This window comes from Lodderomyces elongisporus, chromosome 1 (assembly GCF_030384665.1).
Source record: "Lodderomyces elongisporus chromosome 1, complete sequence".
Classification (NCBI taxonomy): domain Eukaryota; kingdom Fungi; phylum Ascomycota; class Pichiomycetes; order Serinales; family Debaryomycetaceae; genus Lodderomyces; species Lodderomyces elongisporus.
This window is the reverse complement of record NC_083673.1, coordinates 3,225,306-3,246,180: the sequence shown is the minus strand read 5'-3', so window position 1 is coordinate 3,246,180 and position 20,875 is coordinate 3,225,306. Positions and strand designations below refer to the sequence as shown.

Genomic DNA, 20,875 nt, shown 5'->3' with positions numbered 1-20,875 from the left:
TAATTTTTTTTTTTTTCTTTTTTTGGATTCTGATTTGCAAAGCCAAAATGATTACATAAAAATAAAAACCAATCTTTTGTTACCTGTCTTGAATCTTACTCTTCAAACAATATTTGAATCTCTTCAATACGTCTCTTTCTCCGTTCCTCTTCTTCAACTCCGACTGCTTCGCCAATTTGTTTTTTCCTTTCCTGAATTTTCAACATTTTTGTCTCTATACTATTCTCCATAATAAACCTCACCACTTTAACAGTATCATTTTGTCCAATACGATGGATTCTATCAATAGCTTGATCTTCAATGCTAGGACTCCACCACGGGTCCATCATAAATGCTCTAGAAGCGGTGGTGAGATTCAATCCGACTCCTCCGGCTTTGAGACTCAACAAAAGTATCGAAATTTTGCCACTCGTAACCGGTGCATTAAATGCAGCAAGAAGCTTCGACCGATCATTCATATTCAATCGCCCATCAAATTTGTATACATGAAACTCATCTGATGTGAGCTTTAACTCGGTTTCCATGATATCCAAATACGATGAAAACTGTGAAAACACAATCACCTTCAGATTCGGTGACTGTTCCTGCAACAGTTTCAAATGTCTTATAAGCGCTTGGATTTTCGAACTCGACCTATTTGGATCATACAAGTAAATTTGAAAGTTATGTGTGGTATCGTAGTCTTTTTGTTGCGTATGGAATCTTATCTCGTGACTTGTCGTTTTTTGATTTCTTAATCTAAAAAGTTTGTATTTGGAGATGGGTTCTCTGCAATTGGGGCAAAGCTTGTTCTTATGCAAGTCTGATTGGAATTCCAAATGCTCTAGTATGCAGCCAATGCAAAAAGTATGACCACACGGGGTCAATGCCAACTCGTTATAAGGGATCGGCGATGTGGTGCAAATAGAACACTCATTTTCCTCTTTAACACAATCGTATAGTTTATAAATAGTTTGCTTAACCTCAGTATTGTTGGCGAATTTTTCACTCTGTTCTTTGATGCTTTTCAAAAAGCTTTTCATGTCCTCATCAGCTTCTAAATCAATCACATCATCGTCCATTTCGTGTGCACCTCCAATGAGATCCACATGACAACAAACCTGTCTTAATCGCAAAATGTGCGTCAATATCTGCGTATACTGGCGCAACAATTGGCCGGACTTGACACCCTCAGCAAATGACTCATATGCTCTTGTCTTGAACCATTGATAAAGCTTCTCCTCTTGTTCATTGAACTTTATTGTTTCAATAACAACCTCCTTTTCCGGTAATTCAACCAAAGGCTTCCCATTCTTCTTTTGATTTTTGGTCCTACGCAAAAAAATTGGTTCTAATATTGATTTGATAACATCCAATGTCTGAGATATCTTTTTCTGCTCAAATGGTAAGGTGACAAAAGTCTTCCAATATGAGAAATTGTTCCATGGATCGAGTTCCAAAAATTTGACTAACGAATACAAGTCATCTAGTCGATTCACAATTGGTGTTCCTGTGAGTACCCATTTTCTAGTCAGTTGTAATTCATAAACGGATTTCGCCGTTTTTGTATTTCTATTTCGAATATTGTGACCCTCATCCAATATTATTCTAAAAAACTTAACTGAATATAAGCCAATCTTTGGCAATTCACCATGAAAATTTCGATTCTTGGATATTCTGGTAAATTCATTTAACACTGTTCCATAAGTTGTAATCACTACAATAGGAGTCTTGGATGAAGAATTCTCTCGCAAGTTGCATAGCATCGGTGCCAAATCAACTGCAGTGTCATCTCCATAGTATAAATAACAAGTGTGATTAGAATTGTTGTTGGCTTTTTCAAACTCCTCTTTCCATTGCGCAAGCAAGGACATTGGCACAACAATTAAGGTGGTTTGAAAAGCGTATCTATTGTTTTTAAAGTTTGGAGAACCAACATACTCAGTATCTTTAGGTACCGAATTTACCAATGCCAAAGTGGCAATGGTCTTGCCTAGCCCCATTTCATCTGCCAAAATACCACCTTTCAAACTAGTCTTTATCATGGGTCTCTCAAGAGATAATTCCCCATTGTACAAATTTGCATAAAAGCAAGCATCGCGTTGCCCTTGTGTTGCATATTGTGTTGGTTGAATATCCTGCAGACTAACTTGAGCATTGGGCCACTTGAATTTCCTCCAAAGGGGGTTCTTAGTCCCTGAATCCTCTATATATTTCCGCGACTCTAGTGACAAGGCATTCTCTCCTCCGGCGCATTGTTCCAAAATGTCAATTTCTTTTTCCCTTGCCAACATCCAAGACAATCCGTGCTTCTGGTACTCTCTCAACCCTAACCTGAAATTCTCCTTTGGTGGTTCTGTCGTTTCAGGTAAACTTTCCAATAATTTGGATTGATTATTTGCCTGATAAAATTGTCTTAATTGATCAAGGTTAACTTCATCCACTGGCTCCTCGACTTCAGTATCAAAACCACCACCACCACCACCACCATTATCATCATCATCATTAGTAGTAGTAGTATTGATATTATTATTGTTATTATCAACAACGGCACCTGTAGCGGCCGCTTGAGATAACAATGAATCCTCGCTTTTGCTCTCACTATTCAACCTCAATGGTCTTAATTTGAGTTTGTCAAATAAGTTGGATACTGCAAACTGTCGCAATCGCATTGCTGCTTCGCCTTCGCTTTCAGAAGCAAAATTAAAATTAGTATTTTTTTTCACTGGAGTTTGTTCTATAGATTCAATATTTTTCACAAATGCAGTATCCCTGAGGTAAACCTCTATTTGAACAAAAAAGGAATCACCAGTAGACAACCTCCTCTTCGTTGCCTCCAAGACAGATGCATCAAAATGAGCTATGTTCAAATCCATCAATGGACTAAAGATTCTTGTCAAATCCTCTGGGATTCTTCCAATTTCTCTTTCATTGAGGCACAACCTGATTATCGAACTTTTTTGCATGGTTGAGTTTTTCGGAATTAGTCTTTTCACCAAAAGCTGGTCTTGAAATTGCAACGGTTTCATAGTGGGACGTGTAGCCCACGCTTGTACTTCTAATGTGCCAATGTGTTTGCGCCATGAGTTTTGTTCAATCTCTTCTCGCCTCAAGTTAGCAGCTGCTTGCATGCGCTTGTGGAGCATATTCAATTCCTCCAAGTCATCTTGATTTTTCCTCTTGGAAGATGTTCTAGTTTGACTAGTTGGTTCAAGTGATTGACTGGTAGTAGATGAAATATGCAGTTGTAGGTCCAGGTCCAGGTCCAGGTCCGGGTCCAGTTTTAGATTCAAAAGTTTACTTTCGTTCAGTTTTTTACCAAAAGTAGGCAGAAGGGTCAGTGATTCGATGATATTGGAAAGTGTGGATGCAATGCTGGTGGTGATAAGTGGAGCTGAAACAACACTATCATTTTCACTATTGTCGACATTGTGTTGTAACTGATCAATATCAGGTGGGTTTGTGAATAGTTCCTTCACGGCAGCTTTTACGCATCTCTTTTCAGTGCAATACTTGTTGTATAGATATTTGAGAATTACTGGTGCGATATCTCCTACTTCTGTTTTGAGTGCTTTTTCAAATTGGCTAATGGAAATTGTTGCCTTGGTGGTGTGAAAAGTTCGGACATGAGACGTGTCAGACGTGTCAGACGTGTCAGACGTGTCTTTATTCAATTGACTATTCCTCTCCTCTTTAGGTTCAGCTTCAGATTCAGCTTCTTCGCCATCTGACACAAAGAGACTCTCTTCTTTACTCATAAGAGACGACGGCAGTTCTTTATTGGTATCATTTTCGTTTTTACCACGTACTGGAAGAAAAAATCTTGTTTTGGTGACTGTCATATGAATAATGATTACGATGTGTTCAATCACCTACTGAAGTTACAAGTCGGGCGAGAAAAGTAGATCCAAAAGTAAATTATTGATACAAGGAAAAAAAAAAGCCAAATAAAATTAACAAGAGAAGAGAAGAGAAGAGAAACTGGAGCATGAAATCAAAGACAGAGGGAAAAAAAAAAATTAATACAACAAAAAGAAAAAGGGAAACAAAATGAAAATGAAAATGAAAATTGGGATAAACGGCAAAGCTCATCTTATTAATTGTGTTGGTACATTTTTTTTCATTTCCAACTAATTCCGTGCTGCTATCTTTAGTATCACAACAATAACGATTTCATGTTTCTCAAGCTTGTCAAAGTATTAAACCAAGCTATCAGTATTCATTTTTATGGAAAAGATATCCGCCAGATTCATAAAGAGTTTAAAAAAGTGTCAATAAATTAATGGGAAAACACGACAAATAAGACTCATCCAATGCCGCTTATCAAACCTTTGATTGATTACATAATCATATTGTGCAATATCCGTCGATAGCAGTTTCTTTCCGCATTTCGCATTGCGCATTCCTTATTCCTCGCAGCACTGATGATAACTTTACTCATTCCCTTCCAGCTAAAACAATATATTTTCCAATAACTCTTAAGGTTTAAATTGAGGTAAGAAATGTATGCTAGGTAATTTTTTCAGTCTGTTTCATTGTGCCAGCATATCCTTATCATCCCAACCCTTTTCTCTTCTCTTTTTTTCTTTTCTTTTCTTTTCTATTCTTTATTTCATTTTGCTTTATTTCATTCAAGCCAGTATTGGGTAGTTAAAACAGCTTAGATAGTTTAGCGGTTGTGCTGTCGTGCCGTTGTGCGGTTGTGCGGTTCCGCTTATCACTAGGCCAAAGACAGAAAGTGATAGAGACAAAGCGACAACTACAGATACTAGCGCGAGCGCGAGCGCGAATGGTTTAATTTTTTTATCTTTTTTTTTTATTACTATTTTTTTTCCCCCCAAAAATTTGTCATCAACTCGAAGATAAAACTGACTCACTTAAGCTGTTTTTGTTTTTTGTTTTCTTTTCTTTTTTCAATTTTTTTCAATTAGTATATAAAGGAGGTATTTGCTTACGTTTATTATCAATTCCTTTTCTTTTTATCAATTTTTTAAACTCTTTTACCCAAGAGATAAATAACCAAAAAAAACCACGTGTTTGTAAAACATCACTAGTCATGACAAAAGAGCAAGTACACGAGGCAAAAGATTTGAGACATTTGTTGTCGGCCGAAGCCAAATCAAGACAAAACTCACCATTAAAGGATGCTTTCAAATACTATAAATTACCAGGGATGACTTTCTTGGGAGGAGGATTGCCCTTGTCTGACTATTTTCCATTTAATAAAGTGACCGCCGATATCCCAACACCTTCATTTACACGTGGTATTGGTGCACCATTGACTGAGGATAATAAAGCAACAATTGAGGTGTACAAGAAAGCCGACGAAAATGGCGAGAACCAAGTGGAGTTGGCAAGATCATTGCAATATGGTTATACTGAAGGTATGCCAGAGATTGTCAAGTTTTTGAAAGAGCACACTGAAATGATTCACAATGTGCCATACAAAGACTGGGACTTGATAGTTACAGTTGGTAATACTGAGTCATGGGACTCTACATTGAGAACTTTTTGCTCTAGAGGTGACACCATTTTGGTTGAAGAGTTTTCCTTCTCATCTGCTTTGGAAACTGCCAATGGACAAGGCATCAACACTGTACCGGTTACAATGGATGAATATGGTATCATTCCAAGCGCATTGGAAAACTTGATGGCCCATTGGATTGGCAACAAACCCAAATTATTGTACACTATCTCAACGGGTCAAAACCCAACAGGCTCTTGTTTGAGTGCAGAGAGAAGAAGGGAAATTTACAAGATTGCATGCAAGTACGACTTTATCATTGTTGAAGACGAGCCATACTATTTCTTGCAAATGGAAACTTACACGAGTGACAAGTCCAAGAGAGAGGGCAAACACGTTCATGGTCACGAGGAATTTATCAAGGCTTTGGTTCCTTCTTTTATCTCTATGGATACCGAGGGTAGGGTTATTAGATTAGACTCCTTCTCAAAAGTCCTCGCACCTGGTTTGAGATTCGGATGGATTGTGGGTCAAGCCAACTTACTCGAAAGATTCCTCAGGTTGCATGAAGTCTCAATTCAATGTCCATCTGGTTTTACCCTGAGTCTTACCAATGGATTATTGCAAAACTGGGGACAATCTGGTTATTTGGACTGGTTGATTGGTTTGCGGGCCGAATACACCCACAAGCGTGACGTTGCAATTGATGCGATTGCCGAAAACTTGCCAAAAGATATCACATCCTACGTGCCACCAGTTGCAGGTATGTTCTTTACCATTACACTCGATGTCTCTAAACACCCCAAATTCAAAGAGTTGGGCCTGGATGCACGCAAGATTGAGACATTGATTTACGAGCAAAGTATCAAACAAGGTACATTGATGATTCCAGGATCATGGTTCAAGAGTGAAGGTCAATCCACTCCTCCACAAAAGAACTTGCCTCATAACCCATCACACGACACTCATGTGTTCTTTAGAGGAACATACGCTGCCGTTCCTCTTGACCAATTAGTTTTTGGTATACAAAAGTTTGGTAAGGCTGTTAAAATCGAATTTGGCCTCGAATAAATGGTTTATAGAATTGTGTACTTTGAAAAAATACTTGAAAATTTTTATCTAAGGTGATAGAGAATTTTGATAGAAAGTGTCTGATTGATACATCCTGCCAAGTAAAAGTCACTCCATCATCACATATCTATTCTACATGAAATCCAAAGTTAAAAATTAAACTTGAAAAGTAAGGAAAATGGAAGATGGAAGATGGAGAAAAAAGAAAAATAATAACAAAGACTGAAAAATTAGAAGCTTTGGAACTAATAGATAAATACAAGACTAAATTAAGCAGAGTTTGAAAAAATTGTTTTATCAACAACTTGGGCTATCCTTTCATATTCTTGAGGCATGTTGACAAAATTGATCAAAAAAATTAAACATAAAAGAAAAAAAAAATCAGAAAAATAACATTTGAAGAAACGAAATGAGACATAACTCTACTATTGAAAAGCTTTTTTTAATAGACATATATATATATCAGTTCTCATATGAACTACAAACTGACCCTATTGTCACATAGCAACGTTTCATAACGTAAGTGTGCAACTGCTGTGCACTAAACTTCGCTACCTTGCAGGCTGAAACCTGTGAATAAGTTCGGTACACGTGGAGTGTAATTATGGTAAAATGGTGTTGAGTATTATTACCCTTTGGTCATAGTAAAGCGTTTCAGTTTAATGTGCAAGGTATCTCATAAAGTTCTTAAGTAAAAGGAATTGGCGTGGGGGTGGAGGGGAACTCTGTTATATGGTAGAGTCATCATTTCTTCCGAATATTCACGGAATTACGTTATAGCTATTTTGATCTTAAAATATGTATTATATATTTGACTAAAGTCTATGAATTTTCAATTTGGCTAATGTCTGCTATTCAGATTCTACAATTTACACTGGAAATAAGTAGATTGTCAGATGCATCTTAATATTAGGTTTGATACGAATCTCCACTTTGTGGAACTATGGGTACTTTGCAATTCATTTGAATCGCTATGTGGCATCCATTGTATCTCTAAAATATTCCTTCTTGCAGGACTTTAGTAAAACGCGGGAAATACAGATCTTTTGCTACTTCTGTAGACAAAACAAAGCAAAAGCTGCTGTCACAGTGCGACACACATTGGACGCTCTGTGCCCTCGTTTCCGCTAAGTGAATATTTGGAGAATATTGCACGACATAGGAAACTTGAAACTTCAAACAAGATGAGTTTATATAAATAGGAACGAGAAGTGGTAAAATTAACTTATCACTATTATATAGAAATATCGGTAAAATATAGATTTTATACGGTCAACTACATTGAACACAAATCACTAGGTGAACGTGCAGAGTGTATACTCTCACGATTCTCCTTACTAGTGACTTTGTATGAGACAATTTACTCTCTTAACTTATGAGCATTGAGACCTTTATAGGTGCGATCATTGACAATTACACTTAGTTGGAATATAGCCTATCAAGTCACGAACTCAAACCGCTGGTATCGGTGAGCTACCAGCTCAAACCGATGCTCAGCAGTCGTACACTTGTTACTTGTGACAGTGCTATGCGACAGAATGGCGACCAGAGTGAGGACCTCAAATCCTTGCAAATCATGTTGTTTGAATGATTTGATATGGTTACCTAATATTTCAAGTAATTGATACATTGGTTGAGGCTACTGTTAAGCAGTATTGTCGACCAGGATATTGAATGATCATGACATTTCAATACCTTGGCATTTCAACATTTGGTCAATATCATTTATGAGAAGGACCTGTGGAAGAGTAAATCTCCTATCCACGAATTAATAGCTTCACTATTGTGAACTACAGTTTAAAGGAGGAGCTACTCCTCATTGGAGAACTATGCGAGTTTAGTCCAATGGAACATAATGCATCGTAGTCATCGGGACGTATCCGAGACTACACCAGAAAATATCAAATAGCGTATACTGTCAACACTTTATGATGGAATATTCACCCATCAGTTGACAAAGGGCGAAGGTTGTAGACGTTAGACAGAGTGCAACTATAGACCGAATAGAGTCGTGTCTGCTGACTTGGCTATAGTTTGAAGGCTGTACGTGTGATAGGCATGGCGTTGAAACGAGTACCGAAGATTGCACGGGTATAGGTGGCTACCCTCAATTGGTGCAAAGATCGAGGAAAGTATTTTTAGGATAATGACCACATCCCTAATTTGGGTTTATATCATTTTTTTAAAAAAGACTTATTACATTCTAGAAGGTAAATAAGCACCGTTAAAGCAGCGTTTAAGAAATCATCATTACTGTCTACGGACTCATCTGAGTATGATGGTAGCAGACTAAACAAACTACACGGGTTATCGGTGAGGTAGAATTACACCAGATAAAAACGGCGGAGATGGTAACTACCGAGGGAAAGACTAAATTGCATCTCGCAAGAAAGACTATATAGCATCTTGAGAGAAAGACAGAATTGCATCCCGAAAGAAGCAACCAATTATTATTATGAAACTACAGTGTTTCAATAGGTCGTTCAATCATCACTTTATTAGAGATACTGACTTAGCGCCTGCTATATAGGAGGAGTCAAATCCGAGGCACTCATTTATTGTCGACAAAATTTTTAAGATGAGGCCAGGATACACGACTATGCGCTGGTGAAAAATTTTCACCCTACTCAACAAAAATTGTTGTCCACGACCTCTTACTCGCGTGACGAGAACTATAAGTATTCCCGAGATTGATTGAACGAAACCCTTGATAATTTGGAACAAAGGGTTTATCTACCATAAAAACATTTCACCAAAAAGTTTAACACCAAGTATATCACATATTACATTCAAGCAAAATATTATTCCAAAAACTTGAAAAACTTCTACTACAAATGTCATCTTCAACAAAAGATTCTAAGACCTCTAATCCTACTCCAAGGAGTATCAACCCTGGTCCAAGTAAACCAGACCTTGCTGGTGTCGACTCATCTTCAATTTCCGGGCAGTCTATTTCTACCTCGGGAAGAGCCGATATGAGCGAAGGTGAAGATGAATCTCCTGGTTTGAAAAGGACAGAAGCTCCTCAAATAAATCAGGTTGAGATTAACGAGATCTTAGACTTGAAATCTGAGATGATGATGATGCAAGAGCAGATGAAACAAATGACTGCTATGTTTAAAGCCGCTATGATTCAAACAGTCCCGCAACTTAGCACTCCTGTACCAGCTAGGAACGATGAGGCTAACAAGGCCCAGATTTCGGATGATAACAACAGCATAACCCTGCCAACTGACGTGCAAATGAAAGTTCATCCGGAAGAACACACATTTTCACCAGGACGTAACTTCCCTACCTCGAGGCCACACTCACTCGCTTCACCCTTGACTCACCAATCCCGTCAAAGTGGTACTCCTAGTGCTTATGGATCTGATAGATCTGTTGCATCTTACGATGGTATCCTTTACCATGGAGAAGTAGTCCATAGCGGATTCTGGGTTGAAGGCCATGAAGAAGCTTGTCAAATCATAAACGAGGCAAGACAGAGGTACCCTCATGGGGAAGACGTCAGGGTAATTCCATACATTCGAGTCCCAGACATAGCTGTCGAAAAGGCATTCATGGCGTACTACGACAAACTCCTTGCCAAACAAGGGAGAACTCAAAATGACAATATGGCACTCGGTCAGTATGACATTGCAAAACGTGTCCCTTTGAAGTTCTCCGATGAGGAAGGTTTCATGTTCTGGTTAAAGTCGGTTTTGTGGCACAAACACACCTACGGTGTTCCTGATAAGCTCATCATTAATGAGTTAAGGAACGGAGCTAATTTGACGAAGTCAGAGTCGTTGAAGGACATGATTGAGATGTCATGTAAGAGTGAGGGCCCCTTTGAACAACCGGTGGTTGATTACTTACCTATCTTGGGCAATGGGGGCACTCCTCCAGAAACGAACCAAGTTACTGATGTTATGACTGCTATCCATGATGCTTTGAAAAAGAAACATAATCCTAGAGTGAAAATGACCATTATTGGTATTGCTGTCAAAAAGTATTTGAGGATCACCAATACATCTCACCTAGCACAGGAAACATGGATCTCAATCTTTAAGACCCTTTTCGAAAGGATGGGTAGTGTCATGGATCAAATAATCATGTATATGACCCCGGAAGTTAAAATCGAAAAGCCGGGAAGGACTGGACCAATAGTCACGTTTGAAGATGCGTCGATCATAAAGATTGGCCTTGGACTCCTCAAGAATAAACCTAACGATAAAATCATTCAAGGTGTCAAATCATACGATTTGACATTTGAGAGGATCTGGGATGCTGTTAATGCAACATTTCAAACGAGGATGCATCTTATCTCAGATGACGAAGAAAAAGATGCCGGTACTACACTGGTGTCTAAAGGTGACAAATCACAAAAGACTACTAAATGTAATTTTTGTGGAAAGTACAGACACACTGTTGATAGTTGCCACTTATTGGTGACTGCTTTGGATGAAAAGTTGGTAAAGAAAGTCGATGGGAAGTATTACTTAGCAAACGGTGAACCGTTGGTCATGGATTTCTATAAGTGTCCCCTTTTAAAACACCTGAGCTTGAAATCTCTAAGTTCTAATGCGAGGCATCGCACGCCCCCAACAAAGTAAGTCCAAGGCAGCACAAGTTATGGAGGTAGAGGTTATTCCTAAGAGTACAGTCACTAGTAACTCTAGAGAAAATACCCACCACGAACGATTACCGACAGAAGTGATGCAATCTAATTCTCATATAATGTCTGATTCAATAGATGAAGTGATTAAACCCGGACCCATCATGATTGATGACGTCCCGGTTTACTTGGTGCACGCAGCCAATGCTCAATCTGCTAAGAAGGTAGTGAAGGATTGGACTGCGAAGAAAGCCCATCTCCCTAGCTCGCGAAAAGATGCTCACAATAAGTTGAAGGCTGATAAGGTGAAACAGCAACTCAATGCAGCAGTTAGACAACGGCAGGAGATGGAGAGAGTGGAGCGTGAAAGCGCACCTAGCCCTGTAACAGAGCAATCTATGCAGGAGTCCCGACGGGAATTAGACACTGAGTCCCCGCCGATCGGAGAGCAGTCTCCACCCTATGACTCACATTTACCATTCCTGGAACTCCAGTTTCCAGATGAAAACATAGACGTAGACCCAGACTACGAGTATGAAGAACCTAGCTCGGCTGGTATTCGGTTCGAACCCTCCGCACTGACAATGGATAGGGAATTAGAAAACCTAGCCATGGAGGACACCGTAGATCCTGATGAAGAGTTAAAGTTATTCCTATCCGAAGGAAAAGGAATTGAACAGACTTCTACGCCACCGGAGAATGGAAACATGATGAGTCACCCTCAAGAAGAAGTGCCTAAGGTGAAATCTGACGTTGTTGTTAATGAACCACTTAATGAGGAACAGGCAAATGCTACCGCTGATGATGGAGTTGACTCCCCAGTGGCTGACGATTCAATTAAACTCTTTAGTGTCGAAGACATCTTGAGAGAGAATCAGCTAGATGAGCTTGCCAAATTAAGTGCAACGTCCGACCAACCACACCACCTTGCTGACGATTCCACTGATCCACAGCGGAAAAGTCAGCGCCGAGTACGTACTAGTAAATTGACCATACTAGACAAACAGGCTGCATTCAAAGATGCCATGAAACATAACTTCTTCGTGTTTATGGATCTTTCGAAGTATTTGGGAATGCACGATGATGCTCGAGCCATGATGAGAGAAAGTACTAAAGCTATGTTGGTTGACAGAGATGTTTTGCAGAAAGCCCTTAAGGATGGTATTGCCAAGTTCAAGAAGAAACCAGTTGTTACTGAAGTAAATCTGACGACCACTTCGACAGGCTACCACCAACCAGGGGTCACTCAAGAACTACTCTGTTTCCCCGCATCCATACATGGCCGTAGGATAGAAATGAAATACGACACCGCGGCCCAGTTGAGTTTGATCAACCCGCAAACACTAAAAGGGTTACCAATTAAGCCTTTTCCCTTGAGCCAGCCAGTATTTGTTCAAGGTGTTAATAATGACACCAAAGCAATTACTCAGGGAGTGTTTTTAGATGTTACTGTCCATTTCATCTCCTTACCTGCAATCCTCTATTTGCACGAGCAAATTCCTGTTGGTCAGGTACTACTCGGGTTGCCATTCCAAGATGCGCACAAACTCTCCATTGGGTTTACTGATGATGGTGATAAACGAGAGTTACGTTTCCGCGCGAATGGCAACATTCATAAATTCCCTATTCGTTACGATGGGGATTCTAACTACCACATCGATTCATTTCCAACTGTCCAAGTGAGTCAAACCGTCGTCATTCCTCCCCTTTCAGAGATGCTTCGACCTGCATTTACCGGGTCTAGGGCGAGCGAAGATGATATTCGGTATTTCGTGGACCAATGTGCTGAGGTGTCTGATGTCTTCTACATTAAAGGTGGAGACCCTGGCAGACTTAAGCCTGAAATACACCCTCCCGTTCGTATCAACTTGCGAGATCCGAATGTTCACTGGCGGATGAAATCGATCCCATTAGGATCTAAACGTACCGCTGCAGTAGAGATTCTCCAAGAAATGATACGACAGGGGCAATTGGTCTATAGTGATGCGACTTATCGGAACCCATGGTTTCTCATAAGTAAGAAGGATGGAAGGCATCGATTGTTGATTGACCTTCGGGAACTCAACAAAAATGTGGAGTTGGAAGGGGGTCACCCACTCTCCGTGGATGATCTCACTACAGAGATTAGTGGTTGTTGGTTTATAAGTACTATTGATGTGCAGAATGCGTATTTTCAAATACCATTGGATGCTGCTACTAGCGATGTTACCAGTTTTAACAGCCCGTTAGGTTTGTTGAAGTATGCTGTCCTTCCTCAAGGATATATCAATTCAGTAAGTGAGTTTAGTTCTATCTTACAAAAGATTTTGAGCCCAGTTGCGAAGGATGTGATGTGTTTTATTGACGACATTGCCATCGTGGGTCCCAAAGTAGATGAACTTACCGACTCACTGGTTCGAGAACACCTAGATAAGATTGTCGAAGTGTTCCGTCTTCTAACCAATGCTGGCTTGAAGATTAACCCTGCGAAGTTAAAGATCGCTGTACCTGAATGTGATTTTCTTGGATACCATATTTCACCTGCAGGGAAAACGTTAATTAGGGGTCAAGTGGATGCATTATTGAATTACCCACTCCCTAACACGGTCAAACAGCTAGAAAGTTTGCTTGGCTTGGTCAATTATTACCGACAGTTGATTGTAGGGCATGCTGAGTTGACTGCTCCCCTCTACAACTTAGTCAATCAAGCAAGGAAGGAACCCAAGCATCAGATTCATTGGGATCCTACAACTAAGCGGTTTTTCCACCAAATCATCACAGTACTAACCAACCAACCGATTCTCCAACCCCTTAATTTTAAGGACCTCATTACTGTCCACACTGATGCTTCGACAGACTCTTGGGGTGGTGTGTTGCAAAACACCAATGCGGCTGGAGAATCGAAACTAGTCCTGTGCTATTCTGGAAAGTTCCATGGTTCTGAAAAGAACTATACTATTTACGAAAAGGAACTTTTCAGTATTTATAAGACGTTTGATGCAATCCATCCACTCTTGTTTGGATTTACTGGGGTCATTCATTTGTACTGTGACAACAAAGCTCTTGTCCTTGTGATGAATAAACCACTCGATAATTCACACTTTGTAAATCGGGTTTACAAATGGTTGAACTTCATCAGGACCTTCAACTATCAGATCCATCACATTGATGGACTGAAAAACATCATTGCCGATGCTCTTAGCCGATGCCACACGTCTACTCCGCAGACTGATCATTATGAGGTCAGAGAAGCTATTGCCGAGTTTAGGGCGAAGTTGGATCCTAAAGTACTAGCAGAAGTTAATGTTGTTACCATTGAAGCTGAGCCTAATAACAGTTATAAGAAGATCCCACTTCAAGCGCTTAGAAAGTACCTTGAGGCACGTACCATTCCCGTTTCGCACAACGCACCTGCTGACGCCAGACGTTTCATCAACCGCGCACTAGAGTTCTATTTACATGATGGAATCCTTTACAAGTTAGGTCGGACCGGTTCATACACTCGACGCGTCGTTTATGAGAACAATCAGGTTGAACACATATTCAATCTTGCTCATAGAGATCGTGGTCACCCAGGAGTTGAGACTACGTTCAATCTAATAAATACTGGATTCTACATTCCGAACCTCTATCGCAGACTTGCCGACTATATCAAACGGTGTGTTTATTGTCAAAAGGACCAACCTGCAACTAGGCAGCGGGATCCATTGTACTTGAACTACCCGGCTGGTATGTTTCATACAATCGTCTGTGACTGCGTTAAGCTCCGTGACGCTACTGTTGTCGTTGCACGTGACGAATTTCTGGGATGGCCCGAAGCTCAGGTTTTACCAAAGGTTACTGCAGAGGCAGTAGCCGACTTTATTTATTCAAACTTTATTGCTCGTGTAGGAACCTTTAGTGTTTTGAAAACCGACAATGGTCGTGAATTTCACAATGAGGTCCTCCAGCAATTGCTCTCAAATTATGGCATTTCTCCATCTTATTCTGTACCGTACCATCCGCAGGGGAATGGGATGATCGAAGCGTCGCACAAACGACTTATCAGATTCATCAAACTGGTTCCAGAGAATAAGAATTTGAGCAAAGTTTTGAATGCTGCATTGTGGGTGGATCGTACTACGGTTCGTAAACGTACGGGATTCACACCACAATACTTGGTTTTTGGATTTGAAGGTAATAATCTGCTCCAATCATTGATGCAAACACCATCTGATATACAACAATACACGGAGGACGAACTATTCAAGTTCCGCGTTGGTCAGTTTTATTTCCGTAAACAACAGGAAGACTCTGCTAAGGAAACTCAACGCCGCGATCGGGATCATCAGAAGGAAGTTTTTGACAAACGTTATGACACTAATGTACCGATCAAGAAAGGAGACTTAGTCTTAGTTTACGATGCTGCTACCAACAAGATGGGCTTGAATTGGTCGGGTCCTTTCGTTGTCCGGAAGGTGCTGTCGAGGATTTACTATCTTAGTAACCTCCAAGGCATTCCCATGAAACGTCAGTATACTAGGGAGATGTTGAAACCGTTTGTTGCCGCTCCGCTTAGTACTACAAAATGATTTTCTACTTTGCAGGGGGGGAGGCCACAACGGTTATCATCAATTTGTACAGTTATTTTACCTCAAATCAATTTTTTCCGAAATGCAATGAAAATAAGGCCGTATCGCTCATTCAGACTCTGAAGGGGGGGAGGATGTCACAGTGCGACACACATTGGACGCTCTGTGCCCTCGTTTCCGCTAAGTGAATATTTGGAGAATATTGCACGACATAGGAAACTTGAAACTTCAAACAAGATGAGTTTATATAAATAGGAACGAGAAGTGGTAAAATTAACTTATCACTATTATATAGAAATATCGGTAAAATATAGATTTTATACGGTCAACTACATTGAACACAAATCACTAGGTGAACGTGCAGAGTGTATACTCTCACGATTCTCCTTACTAGTGACTTTGTATGAGACAATTTACTCTCTTAACTTATGAGCATTGAGACCTTTATAGGTGCGATCATTGACAATTACACTTAGTTGGAATATAGCCTATCAAGTCACGAACTCAAACCGCTGGTATCGGTGAGCTACCAGCTCAAACCGATGCTCAGCAGTCGTACACTTGTTACTTGTGACAGTGCTATGCGACAGCTGCGCATTTTATAGAGTTTCACGCTCGACTCTTTGACCACACTCACTAACACACTCAATCTACACATGCAAAGGCTGTAACGGAGATGCAGATTTTAAAGATTCCATGGCTAGGCCATCGAAGTATGTACTATGGATACCCAGGTGACAATGATTTGAAGTCAGGAGGAGAGGAGGGGGGGGGGGGGGGGAAGCAAGGAAAGGAGATTAATCAAAAAAGCAAAAATGTGATCAATTAAATACTAACAAGTTCTTTCCAACCGGAAAAAATAGCCGAGAACAAAAACATTGAATGTTACTCTGTGACTATAAATAGCAATGGTACGCGTTTGGCTTCAGGAGGACTAGATGGCTATATCAAGATATGGGATGTGCAAACCATAAATCTGTTTTTTAGATTACTGGAACAAGGTACACTCGCAGCCAAAAGTAAAAAGACGCAAGTATTATCCGCACCTTCATCACACGATTTGAATAATGCAACAGTAGCAACAGCAGCAACAACCAGTGTCGAAACAGATCATAACGACCTAGATTTGCCAGACAAGTCGCTTTGTCGACCGCTATGCTCAATGTCTAGACACAATGGAGTGGTGACTTCACTCAAGTTTTCGCCAGATGGACGTTGGTTAGCCAGTGGTTCAGATGATAAAATTGTACTTATATGGGAGAAAGATGATACACAGCGACCGAAAGCATTTGGTGTTGAACAAGAAGATCTTGAGCATTGGACGGTGAGAAAAAGGCTTGTTGCCCATGATAATGATATCCAGGATATCTGTTGGTCTCTGGATGGCAATTTGCTAGTCACTGTGGGGCTCGATCGATCAATAATAATCTGGAATGCAATTACTTTTGAAAGAATCAAGCGGTACGATATCCATCAGTCCATGGTCAAGGGTATTGTGTTTGACCCTGCGAATAAATTTTTTGCCACTGCGTCGGATGATAGAACCGTGAGGATATTTAGATACCACAAAAAGTTGAACGAGTACAACAAGTATGAATTCCAAATGGAGCACGTTGTGGTTGACCCATTTAAGAAGTCGCCATTGACATCATATTTTAGAAGGATGAGTTGGTCACCGGATGGCCAGCATATTGCAGTGCCCAATGCTACAAATGGGCCAGTTCCTTCTGTTGCAATTATTAATCGAGGTAATTGGGGCTCTGACGTTTCCCTCATTGGTCATGAGGCACCAGTAGAAGTGTGTTCATTTTCTCCAAGCTTATTCCAAGCTCTGGATAGTTTGGATGATGAGAAAAAAACTGAAGAGTTAAAATTTCAAACTATTTTAGCAACGGGTGGGCAAGACAGGACTTTGGCGATTTGGTCCACTTCCAATTCAAAGCCCATTGTTGTTTGTCTGGATATCGTATACAACTCTATTACAGATATTTGCTGGTCGCCTGATGGTGAGACCTTATATTTCAGTTGTTTAGACGGCTCCATCACGTGTGTACGATTTGAAATCGGTGAATTGGGTAAAGTCATTAGTGCTGATTTGATCGACAAGCAGTTGAACAAATACGGAACGGATAGGGAGTCTACTATATTACCAGAAAGTGTTGAGCAGTTGCAATTAGAAGAGAAAGCAAAAGACGCGAGAGCATTATCGTTGAGGCTGATGATGCCTTTGCAAAACCGGCCACAAAAGGGGTCTGATACAAAAGCAGCAGCAGCAGCTACTCCTTTAAATCTGACATTGAAAACTGCGCCAGGGCCAACACCTTTATCCGCAACGGCTAAACAACCCTCTAGTCAGGTGCTCGTTCCATCAGTTGCAATAGACACTGCTCGTCTCCGGAAGCAAATTGTGACGATAACCAAGTCTGGAAAAAAGCGAGTAGCGCCTTTGCTTGTCTCATCATCATCATCATCATCGTCGGCAATCTCCTCTTCTTCCTCCTCGTCGTACTCACATTTATCTAATGCAGCCTTAACACAATCGCTGTCTTCATCTTTACCAAATTCAAGCTCGAGTAAACCAAGAGAAGAAGTGTTTGCTCTGAAGAAACGTAAACTTCTCGCAAACTCTTCAAAATTGTCACATCCGACATACAATCTCCCCAAGGCAGGTATTTCAACAGTTGTGTGCGGTATCAAGAGACGTGATTTAATTAATGCAACGGTGTCTGAAGAGCAGCAAGGAATGAATAATGATTTTGACGATTTAAGCGGGGTTGCTCTACAGGACAATACTAATAATAATGCATCGCAGCTTTCGGAGTCTGCCCTTCGACGATTGAAAAATAAGGAGAAACGAAAAATCTTGGAAAAAAGATATCCCACAACCTTTCGAGACGTTACACACTTGCCGCAGCAATTGTTCAGTAGTGTTGCTTTGCAGAATCGCGAATTGAGTAAGATATACAAGGCATACGCCAACAATAAGGATGTGCTGAGTGAAATCTCGGCAGGTTCCTCGATTGAGTTTGATGAGGATTTAGTATTTTCAGTTGTGTTGGCAAAAATCAACCATAAACAAATTGCTAATGCAGACTTGATGCTCGACGATGTTGAAAATATAACTACAACTATTGAAATTAGGAATGGAAAGCCATGGAGTATGGATGGATGTGACCATAATCTGGTGGATCGAGATTTTGATGATCCAACAAAGGTTGTTGTCTACAATAATGATCCAAATGATAATGAAAATAAGCGACAATTTACTTTATTCTTCCCATTTCGGATACAGCTGGTTATGCCAATTGTTGATGAACATGAAGATGGAGGTGATATTGGTAACAGTGGTAAAAGCGTCTCACTTCGATTTTTTGTCCTCTTTTCATTCAATGGTAGTATACAAATTGTATCTGCACAAAGTGGTCGTTATATTTTGCCTACTATAGAATTGCATGAGAATGTGGTGTTTGCCAAGTATAGAAAGGACCATTTATTGGTGTTGACGAGGTCTGGGTTGTTCTATGGTTGGAATTTGAGAACATTGAAAGCATATATGAAGAAAGTGTCCATTGCGCCAGTGTTGAACTCGACAGATTTAAGCGAGATGTCCAACCGCAGTATACTCACTCCCATGGTGAAAAGTATAGAAATGAATGATACCAATGGTCTACCGTATGTGTTGACCGATGCTAGCAGCAGCATCTACGGTTATTCACTAGACATGAGGTGCTGGGTCAGTATTTTCGATTCTTGGTACTACAATGTTGCTGATGAAACTTGTCTCAAGAACATTAGCATCGATTTGGGATTCAAAGAGATTTTTATGAGACTGGAGATGCAACAAAAAGAAGATGCATTGATGGGCAAGATCAATACATACAAGTTCCCCAAGAAATCAGAAAATATAAGAAACAAACTTAAAGAGGTGATGCAAACACGTTTAGAAGAATCGGTTGAGTTAATATGATACATTGTTTTTTGTTTTTTGTTTTTTTTTTTTGGTTTTTACCACTTCTGTTTGTTCTTCTAAAAGCAAAATGGAAAGAGAAAGAGAAAGAGAAAGAGAAAGAGAAAGAGAAAGGTAACGAGAGAAAGTATGTGACTGATTATATTAGTATAGAAGCACTAATACATTATTTGAGTTTTTACCATTGCAGAATCTTGTTGGGTTTGAATCATCTCTAGCTTTCTGTTTTTTGTTCATTCTTTGGCTTAATTGGTCTCTCAACTTTCTGCGTAAATGGGAAACTAATCAAAAAGATTAAATTGCTCAAGACTGAATTGACAACAAACATCCAGCAAGTTAATCCAATTGTACCGCTCTTGAAAAAGGGCAATGCTAGCCACCATTCTAGATATGCAGGCAAGATTCCTTTCCTGATGTATAACAATGCCGTCTTTCGACAAAATATGCGCAAAAACCAAATTGGTAAAGTCAGAATCAAAGTAATCGCCAACTTCGTGATACTATCAATGCGAGTCTTTTCTCCAGCAATCGTCTCGTTGAGCTCCTGCACTTCGAGCTTTAGTTTGTCCAATGCCCGGTTGATCTTCGTCCATTTGGCATATTCATCCTGTGCACTAATCAGTTTCTGCTGTTTTGTAAGGTCCTTAATCTCCTTTTGTTTGAGGTTGAATTGCTTAATTGATTGGCTATGTGACAAGTATTTTGTGTAGATCTGCCATATGTACAATTGAATTTTTTGTTTACCAATCACAGTGACTAGCTTCTGTATAGCAAGGATGAGAAAACTAGTAACAAGTATTGTGTATGGATCTATATCGAGAGTCAACATATTAGATTTCTAATCTTGTTCCCTCGTAATCAATTGGATTAGGTGATGAGTTTTAATGTTTTGAAACTCTGTAATCTTCCATACGAAATATTAGTAATTTGATCACCACCTAATTGCAGTATTGTAAAGAGGTATGCTTTAAATATTCAAAGTGTATCGCATTTGTATGAGTGTTTTCTGCGACATTGGATTTTACCACACTGACACTAATTTATTGTTGTTGTTACTTTTATTTTTTTTATTTCCTAAAAAAAACATAAAATTAGTTGAATGGGATTGGGATTGGGATTGACAAAGTTGGAATGAAAAAAAAAAAAAAAAAAAAGAGGCAGGCGAAGAGGATGAAGGATGACGGAAGAAAAAAATGACAATAAAAAAATGACAATAAAAAATGACAAAAAAACATGGGTTATACAAC

General features: G+C 39.8%; 5 protein-coding genes across 5 annotated transcripts; 3 read left to right on the top strand and 2 right to left on the bottom strand. All coding sequences in view use genetic code 12, as the record gives it.

Annotated features, from left to right (window-relative positions):
- Positions 1 to 95: 95 nt before the first annotated feature.
- Positions 96 to 3,821, bottom strand: RAD5 (DNA helicase rad5; the record flags this gene model as incomplete). Its single annotated transcript, XM_001528629.1, has 1 exon — positions 96 to 3,821. One exon carries the CDS (start codon positions 3,819 to 3,821, stop codon positions 96 to 98), a length of 3,726 nt encoding a protein of 1,241 aa, XP_001528679.2.
- A 1,214-nt stretch (positions 3,822 to 5,035) lies between these two features.
- Positions 5,036 to 6,514, top strand: ARO8 (Aromatic/aminoadipate aminotransferase 1; the record flags this gene model as incomplete). Its single annotated transcript, XM_001528628.1, has 1 exon — positions 5,036 to 6,514. The coding sequence occupies one exon, from the start codon at positions 5,036 to 5,038 to the stop codon at positions 6,512 to 6,514; it is 1,479 nt and encodes a 492-aa protein (XP_001528678.2).
- Positions 6,515 to 9,348: 2,834 nt separating this feature from the next.
- On the top strand, positions 9,349 to 11,109 carry PVL30_001166 (uncharacterized protein; the record flags this gene model as incomplete). The annotated part of the gene is made up of 1 exon (XM_061119208.1): positions 9,349 to 11,109. One exon carries the CDS (start codon positions 9,349 to 9,351, stop codon positions 11,107 to 11,109), a length of 1,761 nt encoding a protein of 586 aa, XP_060975191.1.
- Positions 11,110 to 15,898: 4,789 nt separating this feature from the next.
- Positions 15,899 to 19,628, top strand: HIR1 (HIR complex subunit; the record flags this gene model as incomplete). The annotated part of the gene is made up of 2 exons (XM_001528626.2): positions 15,899 to 15,902; positions 16,525 to 19,628. 2 exons carry the CDS (start codon positions 15,899 to 15,901, stop codon positions 19,626 to 19,628), a joined length of 3,108 nt encoding a protein of 1,035 aa, XP_001528676.2.
- Positions 19,629 to 19,842: 214 nt separating this feature from the next.
- GET1 (GET complex subunit get1) lies at positions 19,843 to 20,457 on the bottom strand (the record flags this gene model as incomplete). Its single annotated transcript, XM_001528625.1, has 1 exon — positions 19,843 to 20,457. The coding sequence occupies one exon, from the start codon at positions 20,455 to 20,457 to the stop codon at positions 19,843 to 19,845; it is 615 nt and encodes a 204-aa protein (XP_001528675.2).
- Between the last annotated feature and the right edge of the window lie 418 nt (positions 20,458 to 20,875).